Source organism: Mytilus trossulus, chromosome 5 (genome assembly GCF_036588685.1).
Source record: "Mytilus trossulus isolate FHL-02 chromosome 5, PNRI_Mtr1.1.1.hap1, whole genome shotgun sequence".
NCBI lineage: Eukaryota > Metazoa > Mollusca > Bivalvia > Mytilida > Mytilidae > Mytilus > Mytilus trossulus.
In genome coordinates this window covers 24074116-24092069 of record NC_086377.1, presented here as the reverse complement: position 1 = coordinate 24092069, position 17954 = coordinate 24074116, and the positions used below count along the sequence as shown (strand labels likewise).

Below are 17954 nucleotides of genomic sequence, written 5' to 3'. Positions count from 1 at the left end.
GGAATGTGTCAAAGAGACAACAACCCGACCAAAATAAAAAAACACAACAGCAGAAGGTCACCAACAGGTCTTCAATGTAGCGAGAAATTCCCGCACCCGGAGGCGTCCTTCATCTGGCCCCTAAACAAATATATACTAGTTCAGTGATAATGAACGCCATACTAATTTCCAAATACTTTTTTGTATATTCACTTTTTACTACCAACTGATAAATTAAAATAATCTTTGCCATTCAGTGATAACAAGCAGTTTTTTTACATCTTAATATTTTATGATGTATTTAAATGAGTAGTTATTGTTGCAAACTCCATTAGAAATTTTAATTGAGATTAGTTTTGGAATAAGGGAAAGGGGGATGTGATTAAAAAAATTGGGTTCAATTTTCTCATTTGAAATTTCATAAATAAAAAGAAAATTTCTTCAAACATTTTTTTGAGAGGATTAATGTTCAACAGCATAGTGAATTGCTCTAAGAGAAAACAAAAATTTTAAGTTCATTAGAACACATTCATTCTGTGTCAGAAACCTATGCTGTGTCAACTATTTAATCACAATCCAAATTTAGAGCTGAATCCAGCTTGAATGTTGTGTCCATACTTGCCCCAACCGTTCAGGGTTCAACCTCTGCGGTCGTATAAAGCTACGCCCTGCGGAGCATCTGGTTAACAATTTTCACAAGTTTTGTAAATTTTTATCAAATATTTTCCACTGAACCTACTAGGCCAAGTTCATTATAGATAGTAATAATTGTAAGCTTAAAGTTTTTTTTCAGTAAAGTAAGATCTTCAAACACATCACCATCACCCAAACACAATTTTGTCATGAATCCATCTGTGTCCTTTGTTATATATGCACATAGACCAAGCTGAGCGACACAGGCTCTTTATAGCCTCTTGTTTATGTTGAAGCATCTCTTATTATTTAACACTAAATAATATTTTTTATTTTGTTTACAGTACCTAAACCATTTACAGAGTTGAGTATGATGCAGAGAAAACATGAACACATTGAAATGTCACAGTTCAAGTAAGTATTAAATGTCATATTAGGAAGTTATGATTTTATAAATCGTGGATTCATTTATTTTCGTTGATACCAATTTTCGTGGATAGCGAAAAATTTGCATTTTCTTGGATATCTTATTCCGTGGATTTGGCAAAGTCTGCATACACTACTTCAATTTAATTTAATATAATTCATTGAACATTTAAATTCATGGTTCTCTAGTTTCCACGAAATTCACAAAAAATTGGTATCCAACGAATATTAATGAATCCACAGTATCAGGTACAGTATAAAATGTTATAAAAAAAACCTAGAAGTCTGACCAAAATAATATAAAGAGTGAATAAATGAGTCAAAAAGCAAATAAATGTCTATGGGATGGTCTGCGTTACCAAGAAAGGCACTAAGTGGGGTTATCATTTATGGAGGCAGTTTTAGAATTTCTCTGAACATTTTCATTGTACAAAAAACACACATCCAAAGATGAGTCTTTCATTTACTTTATATTAATTTATGGTTTCCCATCTTACTTGTAACAACTAAATAAGTTCAAGTTTGGTATGTTTACATGTGGTTTTGAAGTGAAAATTCTAGGTGTCAGATCTAAACATTCATATTATTTAATTATTTTTTTATTTTTTTTTATAACTGAAGGAGGCCAATGGTCGAAACATCGTAAAAAATTGGTTTATTGATACAATTATATATTTTATTTTAGATATTTCAAGGTGCTGACACAAGAAATGACATTAAAAGTAGACCAGGGCTTCCTTAATGAACTGATAGAACTTTTTTCCTCATCAGACAGTGTGTCCAGAGATCAGGAGGTACATTTATCAAGAGATTTTTAGATTAGATTAAGCTAATGAACCCATGTTCTTCAAGAGTTGTCTACCCTATTTACACACTGGGATTTTGCATCCATTAATTATTTAGTGTTTTTATGCCCTATTGATTATACCTATTTACGGGCATTATGTTTTCTGGTCTGTGCCTTCGTCTGTCCATTCGTTCCACTTCAGGTTAAAGTTTTTAGTCAAGGTAGTTTTTGAAGAAGTTGAAGTCCAATCAATTTGAAACTTAATAAACATGTTCCCTATGATATGATCTTTTTGATTATAATGCCAAATTAGAGATTTTATCTTATTTTCATAGTCCACTGAACATAGAAAATGAAAGTGCAGATGGAGCATCTGTCTACTTGGGACACATTTTTGTTCGGTCATCTCTTTTAATACCTTAATTTGATTTGTAATATATTTGCTGAACATGCATGAATATGGTAACTTTCGCTCTATGAAATGCGAAACTTATGCTGTACAATTTTGTCTAAACTTTGTTCTCATTATCTAACATCTATAACTGCTTAGCAAAATCTAAAAATATTCAAGTAAAAAACAAGTTCATGAATAGATTTATCAAAATGCTGTAATCAAAAACCCAAAACTGTCAAGTGTGTCACAAAGTAACATTGATCAACTTTGCCCCTGGTCAGTATGTCCAAAATGAACTGTATAGTCTAACCATTTTCAGTTGAGGCTTTTCTATTTATGTGTCAATACAAACTGCTTCTAATTATTCAATATCTAGTTGATGGCTTTTAATTAGTTATTAAAATTAAAGAAGTGATGAGTGAAGTAAATCTCAATTTTACAGGTTTTATTAAATGAATTTACATGCATTTTCGTTCTTGAAATATTCAATGCAGACTCTTTATTTACAACATATGGGGTGTAAACTATTGTTGTTTTGTTTGTGGCAGACGACACTAATGGAAGAAGATTACAAGAGAGTACATGTGACATTGATTGAGGACGCTGGCCTGTCTCTGGCACAGGAACAGAAAAACTTCTACGATTATCTTCATTTCTCTCCAATTAAGGTTTGTACACAATTTCTTTTTTTTAATAGCTATTTCCTTTGGAAATATAAAATTTATGGCCTTGTTTGTGCCAGATTTTTATAAAACTAACACTATAGGTTATTATCTTACCTTCAATACATTTCTAGGAATATGATTGGTTAAAAGCATCTGCGTGCAAACCGTGTTTATTTGTTATTAAGTTAGTAGGGAGGCGGGGCTTATTTCATACACGGTTAGTAGTGGTGTTACGTCCCTTTATATTCCATATTAGGTAAGAAGGGAGGCAAGACTTATTTTATAATGGTTATTAGTGGTGTTACGTCCCTTAATAAAAACAAAACGGTACTGAGAAAAAATCTTATGAGTTATGTTCCTTGGATATATTGAATAAGTGCAATATTATCCTTTTTTATCGATTTTAAGCTGACATCATAAAATTGCATGAATCAGCTTTAAATCACAAAACATATATAAAATTGAGAATGGAAATGGGGAATGTGTCAAAGAGACAACAACCTGACCATAGAAAAAAACAACAGCAGAAGGTCACCAATTCTTAATGTAGCGAGAAATTCCCACACCCGGAGGCGTTTACATTTTCCTCAATTTAAGTTTGAGGATAAGTTATGGATGGTATACAGTATTATTTCAACCTTTTCTTATTATTTTACAGGTCCATCTAAGTTTCTCCTTACAAGGAGGAGGGGGTGATGGTAAACAGACAGCTATCCAGTCTGATGTTATCAACATATTCTTACAGAGTGTGGGAGTGGTCCTCACTGATGTACAAGATGTTGTCTTCAAGTAAATAAACCTCCTTTTAGGGAACACCTCCAAATCAATATCATTTACAGTTTTACATTACTTCAAATGTTCAATATTCCTGAAAAAAGTTTTGATTAATTCCATATTTGACAAAATGTGGTATCGTTTTAATTAGTAGTGTACTCTACCTTAAAAATAATGTAGAGAATTTACAAAATGTGTCTTGTATTCCAATTCTAATTTCATTTGTTTTGAAATTTATAAGTTGGCCCTTTCAGTGACAAATCCTGGTTTACCAGGATTCAGGCTTCAAACAGCTGACAATTTATGTATTTTACTCAAATTTGAAATGAGGGGACAATTTTTTTGAAAGAATTTGGAAGAATTGAAGTCCAAGTAGTATACTTATTTTACATCAAATGTTGATTTATGGAAATGGTTCAGTGTGAGAAATGTGTACAACCTTATAGAAATTTTCAAACTTTTGCCGTTTTGGGGAAGTAAATTGTGATTTGGGTCGAAAAGCTAAACTTCAAGAATTTCTCACCTTTTAATGCTGAGAATATGCTGGTGAAAGTGTTAAAGTATAATGCAGAAATATTAAAAAAAATAAATGGGTAAAAGTAAAAAGCATGCTCTTGAGAATTATGTTCTTAAAAACCCTATCTTTTAGTTAATCAAACATACTTGTTTTATTTATAGATTGGGATATTTCCAAAGAGAGCATAAGTTTTATAACCAGAGTCAAATGACCGGTGAAATGACCAGACATTATGCTTCACAGGTATGTTACTGAAAATAAAACACAAAATATACATTTCTTAGTTTTACATTATTGTTAGATGTACAGGATATAAACGTGCAGCTTAGAGGATTTTTAAAATTGCAAGAAACATTGTCAAAATGTGAATGGATTTATAAATACAGAATTGAAATAAAACACTTTTAAATATTGTATTTTTAAAAAACAGTTATTATCTGAAGTGATTAATTTCCTGACTTTTGCAAATAGAAAAAAAATAATGCCAATTTAAATTGCTGAGAATTAGTAAAACTCAGATCTTCTTTTTATAAATACTTCAAGAAAATTGTTAGGAAAGAAATCACCACAAAGTTAATAAGTTTTAGCCAAATGATTTACTACAAAAACAAAACATGTCCTTTTGATTTTTTTATAATTTATTGGTCATTTACTGCACACATATTTATATCAGCAATTAACAAACTGCACAGCAGTCCAAAGATCAAAGTTGGATTAGTTTAAATTAATATTTCGTTAATGCAATTCTAATTTATCTTTATCATAGTTATTAGAAAACCTTGCCAAATACAGTCTGTTATTTCTTATTGTAGGCTATCAAACAGATGTATGTGTTGGTGTTAGGTTTGGATGTGTTAGGAAATCCCTTTGGACTGATCAGAGGAATGGCTGAGGGAATAGAAGACCTATTCTATGAACCTTACCAAGTAAGTATGAATAACACACGAAAACAATCTTCTTTTTAGTACATTTTTTGGCCCCTTTGTGATGAAGCTAATTGGAGTAATCCCCCCCCTAAAAAAATTATTAAAGAGATTCATTACATACCGTATTTGGGTCTGTGTAGTATGCTGTGTGTTTTATTTCCACTAAGTTTTCTTCCCAAACAATCGTAAAAAGGAAATGAAGTTAAAAAAATGGATGCAAGATGTAAAAAAAAAAAATTTAAATAGAAGTTAAAAAGATTTCTGAAAAGTCTTAGTTCACAGCAAATAGAATATGCAATGATAAACAAAAAATTATATATATTATTTTTTTTTAATCGAAATCAAATGGTCTCTATTTTTTAGCACCCATGTACCAACTTGATATTTTGGTTAAAAAAAACGTGGATTATACATGACCAAATACAACATATAACTTCATTGATTCAAAAGTGTTTTTCAACAGGAAAACTGTTAATTAAATAGTATAATTACAGATTGAAAATCAGTAAAAAAAAATGTTTGGATGATTGATAATAATAAAATATGAAAAATTGAATGGTTTTAGATTTGGAAAACTAACCACAGTTTATTAAGTATGCATGTAATTATTTCAATTATACAATAATTGAACATAATGCTAAATGAATTAAGGCTATTTTTTTATCAACAATTGACTTTGGAAAGAAAAATAGGAAGACAAAATGTCGGATTTGTTGTGAATTTTTCAAATTTGATATGAAATTATTTTTTTAGGGAGCTATACAGGGTCCTGAAGAGTTTGCAGAAGGTCTAGCTCTCGGTGTCAGAAGTCTGTTTGGTCATGCTGTTGGTATGTATAATAATCTTTGATAAATATTAAGTTAAAGATTTACCTTACTATTGGAAACAGATGTAAATTACTATTAATCAGTTAAACTGCTAATTTCTACATGTATGAAAGAATTAGAGATCTAGACGGTTTTGTCGGAAAAGCAAGAAAGCGATCCTACATTCCGTTGGCGGCTGCGCTGTCCACAAATATTCACTCTGTGGTTAAAATTTTTGAAATTAAATAACTTTCTTAAACTATCCTGGATTTGTACCAAATTTGGACAGAAGCTTGTTTTTGATCAAAAGCTAGTATCCAGAAATAAATTTGGCAAAAAAGAAAATCTTTTTTTTCAGTATTTTACTTATAAATGGACTTATTTTATTTTGCCAGGAAACATTACATTCACTCTGTGGTTAAAGTTATCAAAATTTTAATAACTTTCTTAAACTATCCTGGATTTATTCCAAAGTTTGTTCATGATCTTCTCTTCAAAAACTCAAACTCTAAATAATTCTCAGTCTTTTTGAATATCATAAAATTATAAAATGGATGGCCTTAAGCTTGTCACCATTAACTTTTGAAAAATAATATTATGCGTCCTTTAGTAACCATTTTGATATTTTTTCTATTCCTAGGTGGCGCTGCAGGAGCTGTATCCAGAATAACTGGTGCCCTGGGTAAAGGTATAGCTACATTAACCTTGGATGATGACTACCAGAAGAAACGGAAGGAAGCTATGAACAAACGTCCAGCCAATGTCAGAGAAGGGTTTGCTAGAGGTGGTAAAGGACTAGTTATGGTAAGTAGAAGATGTTTTGTTCATTGTTGAAGACTGTTTGGATACCTATAGTTGCTTAACTTGTATGCCATTTGATCTCTGGTGGAGATTTGTCTCATTGGCAAATATACCACATCTTAAAAAAAGCTTCCTATTTATATAATCATTTAAATTTCATTCTCATTTCAAGACAAACTAATTATTCATATGAAATTCTAAAGAAAAAAGTTATGTGATATTCAAATATTGTTACTATTTCAACAGTGGACCAAAATAAATTTGGACTTTCGAAATAGTTTTTAATTTCTAACCAATGTTTATGCCCAGGTGCCAAAATTTTTTGAAACTAGACATTTTTTTGTCTATATGATAAAAGAACATTTTTTTTTCATCTTTTGTATGATAACTGTTGTGTATAAGAACAACTTTGTCTACAAAAAACTGTTTTGTCATATCTTAAAAAAAAAATACAAAAAGAAAAATATTCTAAAACTAGTAATCAGTAAGATGTTAAGCCACATTAAGAAAAAAATTATAACAACCATTTGCAACTGGTTTCTTTTCAGCTGTATTTTTTTAATATGTTTTCTAAAAGCAGAATTCTTAAATATGTGTAGACAATATTTCAACATAGAAAAAACTATAGTCCCCAACAATAAATGCAATATGAAGGAGTGTGTCTTTGTAAATCAATATATATTATGTATTTATGTTATATCTTTATAGGGTGTATTTGATGGAGTAACTGGTATTGTGAGGAAGCCAATAGAGGGCGCTCAGACAGAAGGTGTGGGTGGATTCTTCAAAGGTAAATTGTTTTTTTATATTTCTTTAGTAAACCAAACTTTTTGCAATGCTTCAGTATTTAAATAAGAAGATGTGAAATATATTTGTAAAATATTGATTTAACAAATCGAACAATATTCTACAGCTTGCTTCAGAAATAGTTCTATTGAACTTATTTCATCGTTTAAAGTAGTCAATGTAACCATTCACCTATTTGTCATTTTTCCACAGGTTTGGGTAAAGGTTTGGTTGGTGTTGTGACAAGACCTACCAGTGGTGTTATAGACTTTGCCAGCAGCTCTTTTGAAGGCATTAAAAGGTATGTGATATGAAATTAGTGTATTGTTCTTTTTGAGGTTGGATTTTGAAAACTTTGAAGCCTTTTGTGTTATATAATAAAATGTTAAAGTAATAAAAAAAAGATCTGTATTTATTTGATAAGAACAAACATTGTGATTTTCTGCTGATTTTCACATGTTTCACTTGAGTCATATTTCAAGAGTTCTTTGTGTAAAAAAACTATATACTCAACATTAATATTAATAAAAGGAGATGTTGGGTGTCAAAGATATTGCTCTGGTAATGTTGTACATGAATGGAACAGGGGCTACAAAAAAAAAAAGAAAAAAAAGTTGTTCTCAGATTCAATAGAAAGGAATGTTATGGTTTTTAACCAGAACTTAATAATGCTGTTTGTACTATGTAGGTGTAATACCACCATTGATTTTTTCCCTATTAGTCTTTGGTAAATTGGCACTTTTAAAAAAATTGTATAGTATTTACCTTTATTTCAACCCAAGAAATACTTTGCATGTATAAAATTTAATCCTTTCCAGTGATACAGTGAAAATTTCACACTACATTTCATTGCATATTATAAGAAAGTAACCAGCACCGGAAGTAAACAACCCAATTTTTACACTGTTATTTACTGGTTACCTGCTTTGGTAACTATGTAACCTTAACGCTCCTAAATATTTTATAAGACCATCAAATAAAAAAAGAATGCTGCTTTCAGACATCCAACATACATATTTACGACTCGGAAAAATTTAAGTACACTGAAATGCAGGGTTAATTTTCTACAACTGTCAAATTCAAGGAAATATTTTTTTAGGCCTACTTTCGTATGCAACCGGATGTGACATACCATGATTTGGTGGTATTACACCTGTAAGCAATTTCCAGATATTTGCTGTAGTACTTCCTGTTTGATAACTCTAAGGAAACTCTTGTACATCATTATCTTTAAAAAGTTGGTAAACTTTGCACAACATATTACATGCAACTTCTTTTTTTTATTTGCTTAACAGAATAGCAGACATGTCAGTTGAGGTCAGAAGATTAAGAAATCCCAGAATCTTCAGCGGTGATAAAATCATACGACCCTACAACAGGCGTGAAGCTGATGGCTATATGATCTTACAAGTAAGTTATTATAATGGGCAACATTACATTTAAGGTCACAAAAATTGTCATAAATATGGTTCATTCTTCTATTATGGAGAAACTGCTTCTTGGTTTCTAAATTGGTAGCTTGCAGGAGTTAAGGAAGAAAGGTATTGCCAGCCCAAAAACACAAAATGTGGATATTGTTTTATTCAATTTGACATTTTAAAATTTGAAATAAGAAATGTTTCTTCCTCATGCATAGCTTTGATTCTTGGTCTTGGTTCTGCTTTAGTTTTGACTTTTGATCCTTTTTTATCAGATCTTCTACAATATGTTTTTTGCTGCTTTTAAAGCAATCATCAATCTTTAACTAAGTTTTGAATTTTCAAATATTTTGGCCTTCAATTTTAGTGAAGAGATTATAAGTTCCAAATGAGCATGTTGTGCAGTAAAATATGTACCAATAATATTATTAAGTGCAGGAAGTTATTGATTTGTTTAGGCCAGATCTTCCCAAAAGAGCTGGTATTGGTGCTTTTCTTTCAATATGCATAATCATAATTCAAAGGAAGGAGAAGCTTATAAAAAGAGAAAAAGGATACTGTTTGAAGGTTAGGCACTATGTCTTCCTTCAAACTGTTTTCTTGTGAGCTAGTACTTCTAGCTCAGTGCATTTTTTCTAGTATATGCGTCAAGTGGGTTTCATTGAGGTCTAAGTATGATGCAGGATTGGCTGATTTTTTAAGAGTGACGCATATAAAGTTAAGTTATTAAGCCTGATTTCGGAAAACAAGTCTGGCGGTACACAGGAAATAACAAGCACTATCATGTCAACAAGAAGCTGGATACAGGATTCTCACTAAACAATAACCCCTCCCAAGAGTAACAGAGAATGATTAAACAAGACTATATAAGTTTAATCTCATCCCTTTTGCATATTTGAGCAAATAAAATGAGTTAAAATATAATTAAATAAGCTTCACGTATTAATTTATTTCCATTTGCCATTACAGGAGACTGAGAAAGGAAAGTTTGCTACAACAGATCATTATGTTGCCCATGCAGTGATCAGTAAAGACGGCAGACATGTTCTCATTATAACTGATAAGTAAGTAGTCAAAATATTGGAAAGATGCTATAAATAGAATAAATTTAACATCATTGTTATGCCCAATCTAAGAGCAGTATGTTTTCCTTATGCCCAATCTAAGAGCAGTATGTTTTCCGACTTTGGCATTCATGCTTCTGTTGAGCTTCAGGTAAAAGTTTTTGCTCAAAGTAGTTTTTGATGAAGTTGATGTCCAATCAACTTGGAACTTAATATACATGTTCCCTATGACAAAATCTTTCTAATTTGAATGCAAAATAAGAGTTTTTATCCAATTTCACGATCCACTGAACATAGAAAATGAGTTGGGCATCCATGTACTATGGACACATTCTTGTTTTGTCACAGATTTCATAAAAATTTAGTATTTCTTGAATTGAATAAGTCTATTTCGTTCAAATGTTTTCAATAATTAAGTATATGATATAAAAAGAAAGATATAATATTTTCCTCTGGGGGGGTCATTAGTTGAAGAAATTTGCATAAGTACTTGACATAACATTCTATATATGTAATCACAAATATTCATGTTTTGTAGGAGAGTAATTTATGCTAACCGTGGTGAGATATTTGGTCACTGGGATGCTGAATGGTCCTATACATGGGGAGAGATTAAAGAGACACCTAAAAGAAATCCAAAAGGCATTGAAATAGTACTGAAGGTAAATATATCTTACTGTTGGTTAGGGATAGGGGTAGAACATATTAGATGTAAATGTACATGTACCAAATAATTTGTGATTTTAAATTCCAGAGGAAAATAAATGTCAAATTTGAAATGACAATGAAAATAATGTGTCTGCTCCTTAACCACAATATAAATAAACCCTTAATTCCTTAAAACCAGACAATTTAAATGGCTTTTCTGGAATTCCTGCTAATTAAAGGGCTGAATTCTAATTTTAAAAAAAAAGGTCCTTCCATCCCTTACATAATGAAGGGACAATTTGTTATCTGGAGTTTTTAGTTTTTGAGAATAGTCCCATCTAGAATGATAGCACAAGTACTTGAAAAACATTTTAAAAAACCACTTAATGAATTTTACCGATGATTTGTATATACAATATAGAATTGGGAAGGGACATGTTGTATGAACAGATGAGATACAATTACATAAAAGTGGTTGAGATAATAAAACAAAAGAAGAAGAGAAATACAAAACCACACCTGGTTTAAAAATGTAAAAAAACATTACCAGATTTGAATAAGATATTCAATAAGTTTAATTGTTATTTTTTTTAATTTCTTACAGGAGAAAGAGAAGAGAAAGTTTCCATTTGGAAGTAGTTCTGCAAAGAAAGATGTTCATATATTTAATCCACAGACTGCTGATGTAAGTTTATAACAAAAAAAAATAAATCACCTACAAGTTGGTAGACAGGTTTTGGTGGATCAAGGGGGAGGTGGTGTTCCGGGGTTGGAAACCCCCCCCCCTTTATTTGACTGATCAATGCATTTGAATGGTGACATATAGTTGGAACTCCCCCTTTATCCTGGGTTGGGACCACCCTTTTTAAAGTGGCTGGATCCGCCCCTGACTGGTGTGTATATTTTGTACAAACATTGTTGTACTTTTGAAATATTCCAAAAGATGTCATAATTTGATAAGATGTGGTATAATTGCCTATGAGACAACTTGCCACAAGAGACCAAATGACATAAAAGTTTCCAACTATTAGTCAAAGTCTTTTGACACTGATTTTGAATTTTAGTTATATTTCAGATTTTTTTAGTTATATTTCAGATTTTTTTAGTTTTATGTCTTTGTAGAACCTTATTAGGTTTATAATTTTATCAAATTCAGTATACATGACATATTTGCCACTGAACATAAGGTAGATTATGATCAATAAATCATTCTATTTTATTTTATAGTATGTCCATGGAAAGATAGTAGAAGCAATGAACAGACATAAATAAACTGTGAAAATCTACCGGACAAGATTGGAATTCCATGGAAAAATGACATCTACAGGACAAGGTTGGAATTCCATGGAAAATTGACATAGAAGGAAAATAATATTCATTCTTACTATAGAACAATGTATTGTTAAAGAGATTGTAAACTTGCCTAATATGTGAATACTCTGTAAAATACACATAGTATATGTAAAATACACAAAGTATATGTAAAATACACATAGTATATGTAAAATACACATAGTATATGTAAAATACACATAGTATATGTAAAATACACATAGTATATGTAAAATACACATTATATATGTTTGGTACATATAGCATATGTAAAATACATATAGTATATGTGAAATACACATAGTATATGTAAAAGGACACATTATATATGTTTGGTACATATAGCATATGTAAAATACATATAGTATATGTGAAATACACAAAATATATGTAAAAGGACACATCATATATGTTTGGTACATATAGCATATGTAAAATACATATAGTATATGTAAAATACATATAGTATATTTAAAATACACATACACATAGTAAATGTAAAATACACATAGTATATTTTTGGTAGATTATTAGAACCATGCAGCTCAATATATGTGCTTTTATTTTATTTTTCTAAGGTTGATGGAATTCGCATAATATATAACTGCTTCACTCAAATCTTGTTCTTGAATCAATAAGAAATTTAATACTTATTTTATTAAATGATCAAGTTTAAATTTTATTAAACTTGGTTTTAAGATTTGGAGTATATGTGTATATTTGTAATATTATTTTTTAATACTTATAACATCTCAGTATCTAGTCTGTGTAGGTCCCCTATGATTGTATATGTGTTATTACCCAGTATATAACTGTTCTTGAAAGGAGTTATGTTTGCATGATATGCATATTTGCCTGAATGGGTTCATTATAATTTTAAAACAATTTTCATCCAATTTTTATTTGACAGCATAAAATTAGGCCAATGGCATAAATAATTTACCTAGCAATTGCTGGAATTAGATATTTGATATTTACAAGGGGGTTAACATCTGAGAAGAGAAATACATGGAATAGTCTAGCCCTTTCAATGCTACAACCTTAACAAAAAGTGTATACATATTTTGGTGAGAGGGTGAAAGAAGGGGATTGTTTATTTAACTATGGTTTATTATATGAAAATGGCATTTTTAAAAGGTTTGCTTTTTTTATGGTCGATTGACTGAAACAATTATTTTTCTTTTATAATCTTGGTTGGTATATAGTCAGCCTGTCCTGGTATCTGTCTATCTGTCTGTCCGTCTATTAAATTATCTGCTAGTGTGCCTTGTTAAAGCAACTACTCCTAATCTGATAGAAGAAGCTTTGGAAACAGGAATTAACTTTTGTGTATTGTTTTTGATTATTTTTATTTTGTTACATATCATTTGTTCCATTCCCCTGTTATTTATCATTTGTTAATCATTTATATATCTTAGATATAAACTGCTTGTACTTTTATTATTCTTTTATTAAATAAAAGCATTTGTTGTTGTTTTGCAATTTTTATTTTGTTAATGTCTTTTTTTTTTAAATATTTTTTCATATTTCAATTAATTTTTGTAAACAAGGTTGAAATATATTAAATATTGTCTTGCATGGTGTGTTAATATAGATACAATGTAATTGGCATACAATTCTACAAGTTTTGAATAAATGTTTAGTGACTTACATTTTTTTGTGATTAATTTTAAATTATTAAAAAAAAATCATGTATCCCTGTATTGTATTGTGTTTTTATGGTTTGATTTTACTGCTCTGATTAATATTATATGAGAATATCAGGTAATCACATATTCTGTTTAAATTTGTATGCTTGGATGTAAACATGTATTTAAAGTGCAATAAATCTATGCTTAAACCAATCTTTTGTTTTGGATTCATTTTTGGTAAGTTTTCTATAGAAATGTATGCAGACTTTCAAAACCACGAATTTAAATATCCACTTATATGCAATATTTCTTCAATCCACAAAAATTGCTTCCCATGAAAATAAATAAATCCACAGTAGTTGAAAAATAATATGAAAAGAAATCAATAAAAATATCTAAACTTGCATCTTTCCTTATAATAATATACTCAGGAAAACTAGAAAATAGTGGAAATAAATTGCACCAAGTTGGGTAGAAATGCTTTATGCAAAATAAAGTATCTACGAAAATGAGTTGGTTTACAGTATATATTGAACAAAAGAGGGACGAAAGATACCAGAGGACAGTCAAACTCATAAATTGAAAATAAACTGACAACGCCATGGCTAAGAATGAAAAAGACAAACAGACAAACAATACTACACATGAAACAATATATAAACCTAAAGAATAAGCAACAGGAACTCCACTAAAAACTAGGGATAATATCAGGTGCTTCAGAAGGGTAAGCAGATCCTGCTCCACATGTGGCATCCATCATGATGCTAATGTTATAACAAATTTGGTAAATAGTCCTAATTCGGCAGGTCATATATAAGAAAGGGAAGTGGTTTGCAGTTACCAAGTAAGGAACATATCCATCTGTGAAATGGTAATTCCATAACGGTCAATCAATTCAAGATGAATTCTGTAAAATTTACGAAGGGATGATTTTATCTTCACCATTTGGAACTCTTGGTTTAAAAGTTTTCTTGTGAGCAGCAACCCTCTATCAAGAAAATCATTAAAGGAAATACAAGCACATGAATATCGTATCAATTGGGATATATATACCCTGTGTGCAGGTGCTGCTGGAATGTTTCTACTTATAAATGGAAAGTTCACAATTGGAAAGCTGAATTCAACTCTTTTGTGGTAAAGTTTTGTTTTCAACCGACCCTCATTGTCAATTTCTAGATGCAAATCAAGATATGAGGCCGATTTAACTGTTTCTGTTGTATCATTTATCTCTAGTTCGATTGGATGGATTCGTTCAACATAGTCATCAAATTTTGAATTATTTAATGAAACAACATCATCTATATAGCGAAAAGTAGTGTTAAAGGATATTGCTAACTTTTTATCATTCTTTCTAAGGATTAAGGTGATATTCAAATTTGAACACAGAAAAATATCTGCAAAAACTGATTTCAAGGACTTCCAAAGACATTCAACAACAATGCAAGTCCTGTTCCTTATCTTTGTGTTAGCGAACAACCATTCATTTTCTGGGGAATCCCATTGATTTTTTTCCCCCGGCAGAATATTAATTTTTATCTGCTGCAAGGCTAGCTGTTTCATTCAAAGTAATTTATTCTCATCTAAGACACAATAATTTTGTGCATTTTGATGTGCAGAATATTCATTTTCATCCTGTCATTAGCAAGGTTATTGTTTTCAGTTCCTTTGTAAACAGACCAGAAAATTAATAAACAAATCCTCCTGCTGCTCTCTCCCTAAAAAAATCAAATAGTTGTTCCCTAAGGGACTTCATGTCATGAATTTATACATTATCACTTGTATTCTTTACTTATATGGGAATTTTTCTATGTAGATGGCTAATATATGATGTTTTAATAGATATTCTGGTCTTTTTGTGATATGTTGAAGAGGATATATATCTAAAACCTATTATCATATGTACACTTTAAAAAGATCTTTATCATGACGAATAATCTGGTCATTTTTATCATAATGTAGTCTTTCCTCTACAAGAGTTAAAGTTCAAATATATTGTAACCAAACAGCATGATACTATTTAGAAAATCACATTGAACCAAGGACCACTGTGTTTTAAGCCAACGTTTTAAATGTCTGAGCTTAAGAAGTACTTGACAAGGTCAGCCATCACAAAATAGTTGGTTGATTAGGCTTCATAAATGTTATTTTCAGCGAAACACATATACTGATTATCATACAGAAATAAAAAAGACTTTGATTTTAGTACAAATAAAGGCAACACTAGTATACCGTTGTTCAACATGGAGTTTCATAAATCGATAGAAAAAAAACAAATCCGGGTTACAAACTAAAACCGAGGGAAACATATCAGATATAGGAGAACTTCGACACAACAGCGAAATGTAACACACACAGAAACGAACTATAATGTAACAATGGCCATTTTCCTGACTTGGTACAGGGCATTTTATGAAAAAAATGGTGGGTTGAATGTGGTTTAGTGGCATGTCAAACTTCCCACTTAAATGGCAGTGTTAATTATAACATTAAAATGACAACATTACACGACAGGGTTACAATAAATAAACAGACAAATGGGAAAAAACATAGGACAAAGAAACAAACGAAAAATAGCAATCAAGGGGTAACAGGTTAAAAAATATTTGTACACGCCAAACGCGCACTTCCGTCCAAACAAAACTATGCTTTGATGTAAAAAGTTTGTAAGCCATAACAACTAAAAAGTTGAAGATCGCCGAGGACCAAAAGTTCCAAAAAGTTGTGAGGCCAGGGTATCCGCCTGGGACAAAAACATCATTATTATCAAGAATAATACATAGTTTTGCAAACAGTAAATTTTATAAAATGACTATATAATAGATAACATGATTAAACTGAAGTCGAGACTACAAAAGTTATGACACTTTGGACAGAGCTATTATAAACATTTTTGTTAACAAATATGGTTCACAATTAAAATATAGACTCTTGCTTTTCCCATACCAAAAATGTGTTACATGTACCATATCATGGCATCTCATTTCTTAATGATGAGTTCAAAATTATGTCGTTAAAAACCTTAAAGGATACCTGATTTAACCCCTTTCTCCACTTATATACAGTCAAACATACTTTTAAATACGAGACCTGTGTTTAGCAACAACATGTGTGATAGACTAAATATTTGATATGAGCGTCGCTGATGAGTCTTATGTAGACGAAATGCGCGTCTGATAACTATTGATTTTAGGTCCTTCTGTTATGCATTTTATTAAATTGAACCTGTATTAAAAGACCACCTGTTTAATGAGACCACATTTTTGCTCTCACTTAGGTGTTCTCTTCTCTACATATAAGATAAAACTATGATGCAAAGTATTTACAGACATTTAATTCATGGGAATATGCACATTTATAGCCTTTTGACAATGGTTTAGCAAATTCTTCCAAACTAATATGTTGTATCACTGAATTTAAAATGGCACTATATCGACACATGACAACAAGGATCATTTTACTAGTATGGGGAACATTTTAATTTACTTTCATTTAAACAGAGTGACGTTTTGGTTTTGATTTTAATAGAATATGTCACGATTGCATTTTGGAAATGTCGCTTTGTGTAGGTGCACCATTGGCATTGGAAACTGGCAAAATCTTGTGATATCATGCTGGAAAAAAAGATTAGATTAAAAAGGTAAAAGTCTATAAATAAAGGCAACAGTAGTATACCGCTGTTCAAAAATCGGGGTAACAAACTAAAACCGAGGGAAACGCATTAAATATAAGAGGAGAACAACGACACAACACCGAAACGGACCAAGCAACAGACAAAACACCATGAGAATAACAAATATAACATCAAAACCAAATACATAAATTTGGGATAGACAAGTACCGTGCCACGTCTTATCTCAATATCTCAAAATTAAGAGAAAACACAAACGACTCAACGTTAAGATGCAGCACACACAGAAACGAACAATATTATGACAATGGCCATCTTCCTGACTTGGTACAGGACACTTTTAAAGGGGAATAAAAGTGGTGGGTTGAACCTGATTTTATGGCATGCCAAACCTCGCACTTTAATGGCAAAGTTAAATATAACATTGAAATGACAACATAATATTACAGGACTACAATACAAATAAAAAGGAGAACATATTAGACAAAATAAAAAGCATGATTAATAGATAACAAAAAGCATCAGGTTTAAAATCCAATACGCCAAAAACGCGTCTTGTCCACACAAGACTCACCAGTGACGTCCAGATATAAAAGATCGAAAGTGAAAAAAGTAAAAATTTGTACAAAAGATCAAAAGTTGAAAAGGTTTTGCCAAATACGGCATTGTTTGTATGCCCGGGATAAGAACATTCTTATTATATAGAACAATTCATGTATAAATTAGACTATAAATTAGA

The 17954-nt window shown here is 30.7% G+C and overlaps 1 protein-coding gene across 1 annotated transcript in view; it reads left to right on the top strand.

The window, feature by feature from the left end:
• LOC134717773 (intermembrane lipid transfer protein VPS13A-like) overlaps positions 1 to 13800 on the top strand; it is a 116007-nt gene extending 102207 nt beyond the window's left edge. The window contains exons 70-84 of the mRNA XM_063580268.1: positions 957 to 1026; positions 1724 to 1832; positions 2768 to 2887; positions 3543 to 3673; positions 4337 to 4418; positions 4988 to 5101; positions 5855 to 5930; positions 6548 to 6711; positions 7417 to 7498; positions 7708 to 7795; positions 8790 to 8904; positions 9882 to 9976; positions 10515 to 10638; positions 11229 to 11309; positions 11852 to 13800. Coding sequence (XP_063436338.1) covers positions 957 to 1026; positions 1724 to 1832; positions 2768 to 2887; positions 3543 to 3673; positions 4337 to 4418; positions 4988 to 5101; positions 5855 to 5930; positions 6548 to 6711; positions 7417 to 7498; positions 7708 to 7795; positions 8790 to 8904; positions 9882 to 9976; positions 10515 to 10638; positions 11229 to 11309; positions 11852 to 11896 — 1496 coding nt within the window. The 3' untranslated portion in view covers positions 11897 to 13800. The remainder of the gene's footprint in view (positions 1 to 956; positions 1027 to 1723; positions 1833 to 2767; positions 2888 to 3542; positions 3674 to 4336; positions 4419 to 4987; positions 5102 to 5854; positions 5931 to 6547; positions 6712 to 7416; positions 7499 to 7707; positions 7796 to 8789; positions 8905 to 9881; positions 9977 to 10514; positions 10639 to 11228; positions 11310 to 11851) is intronic.
• The last annotated feature ends 4154 nt before the right edge of the window (positions 13801 to 17954 follow it).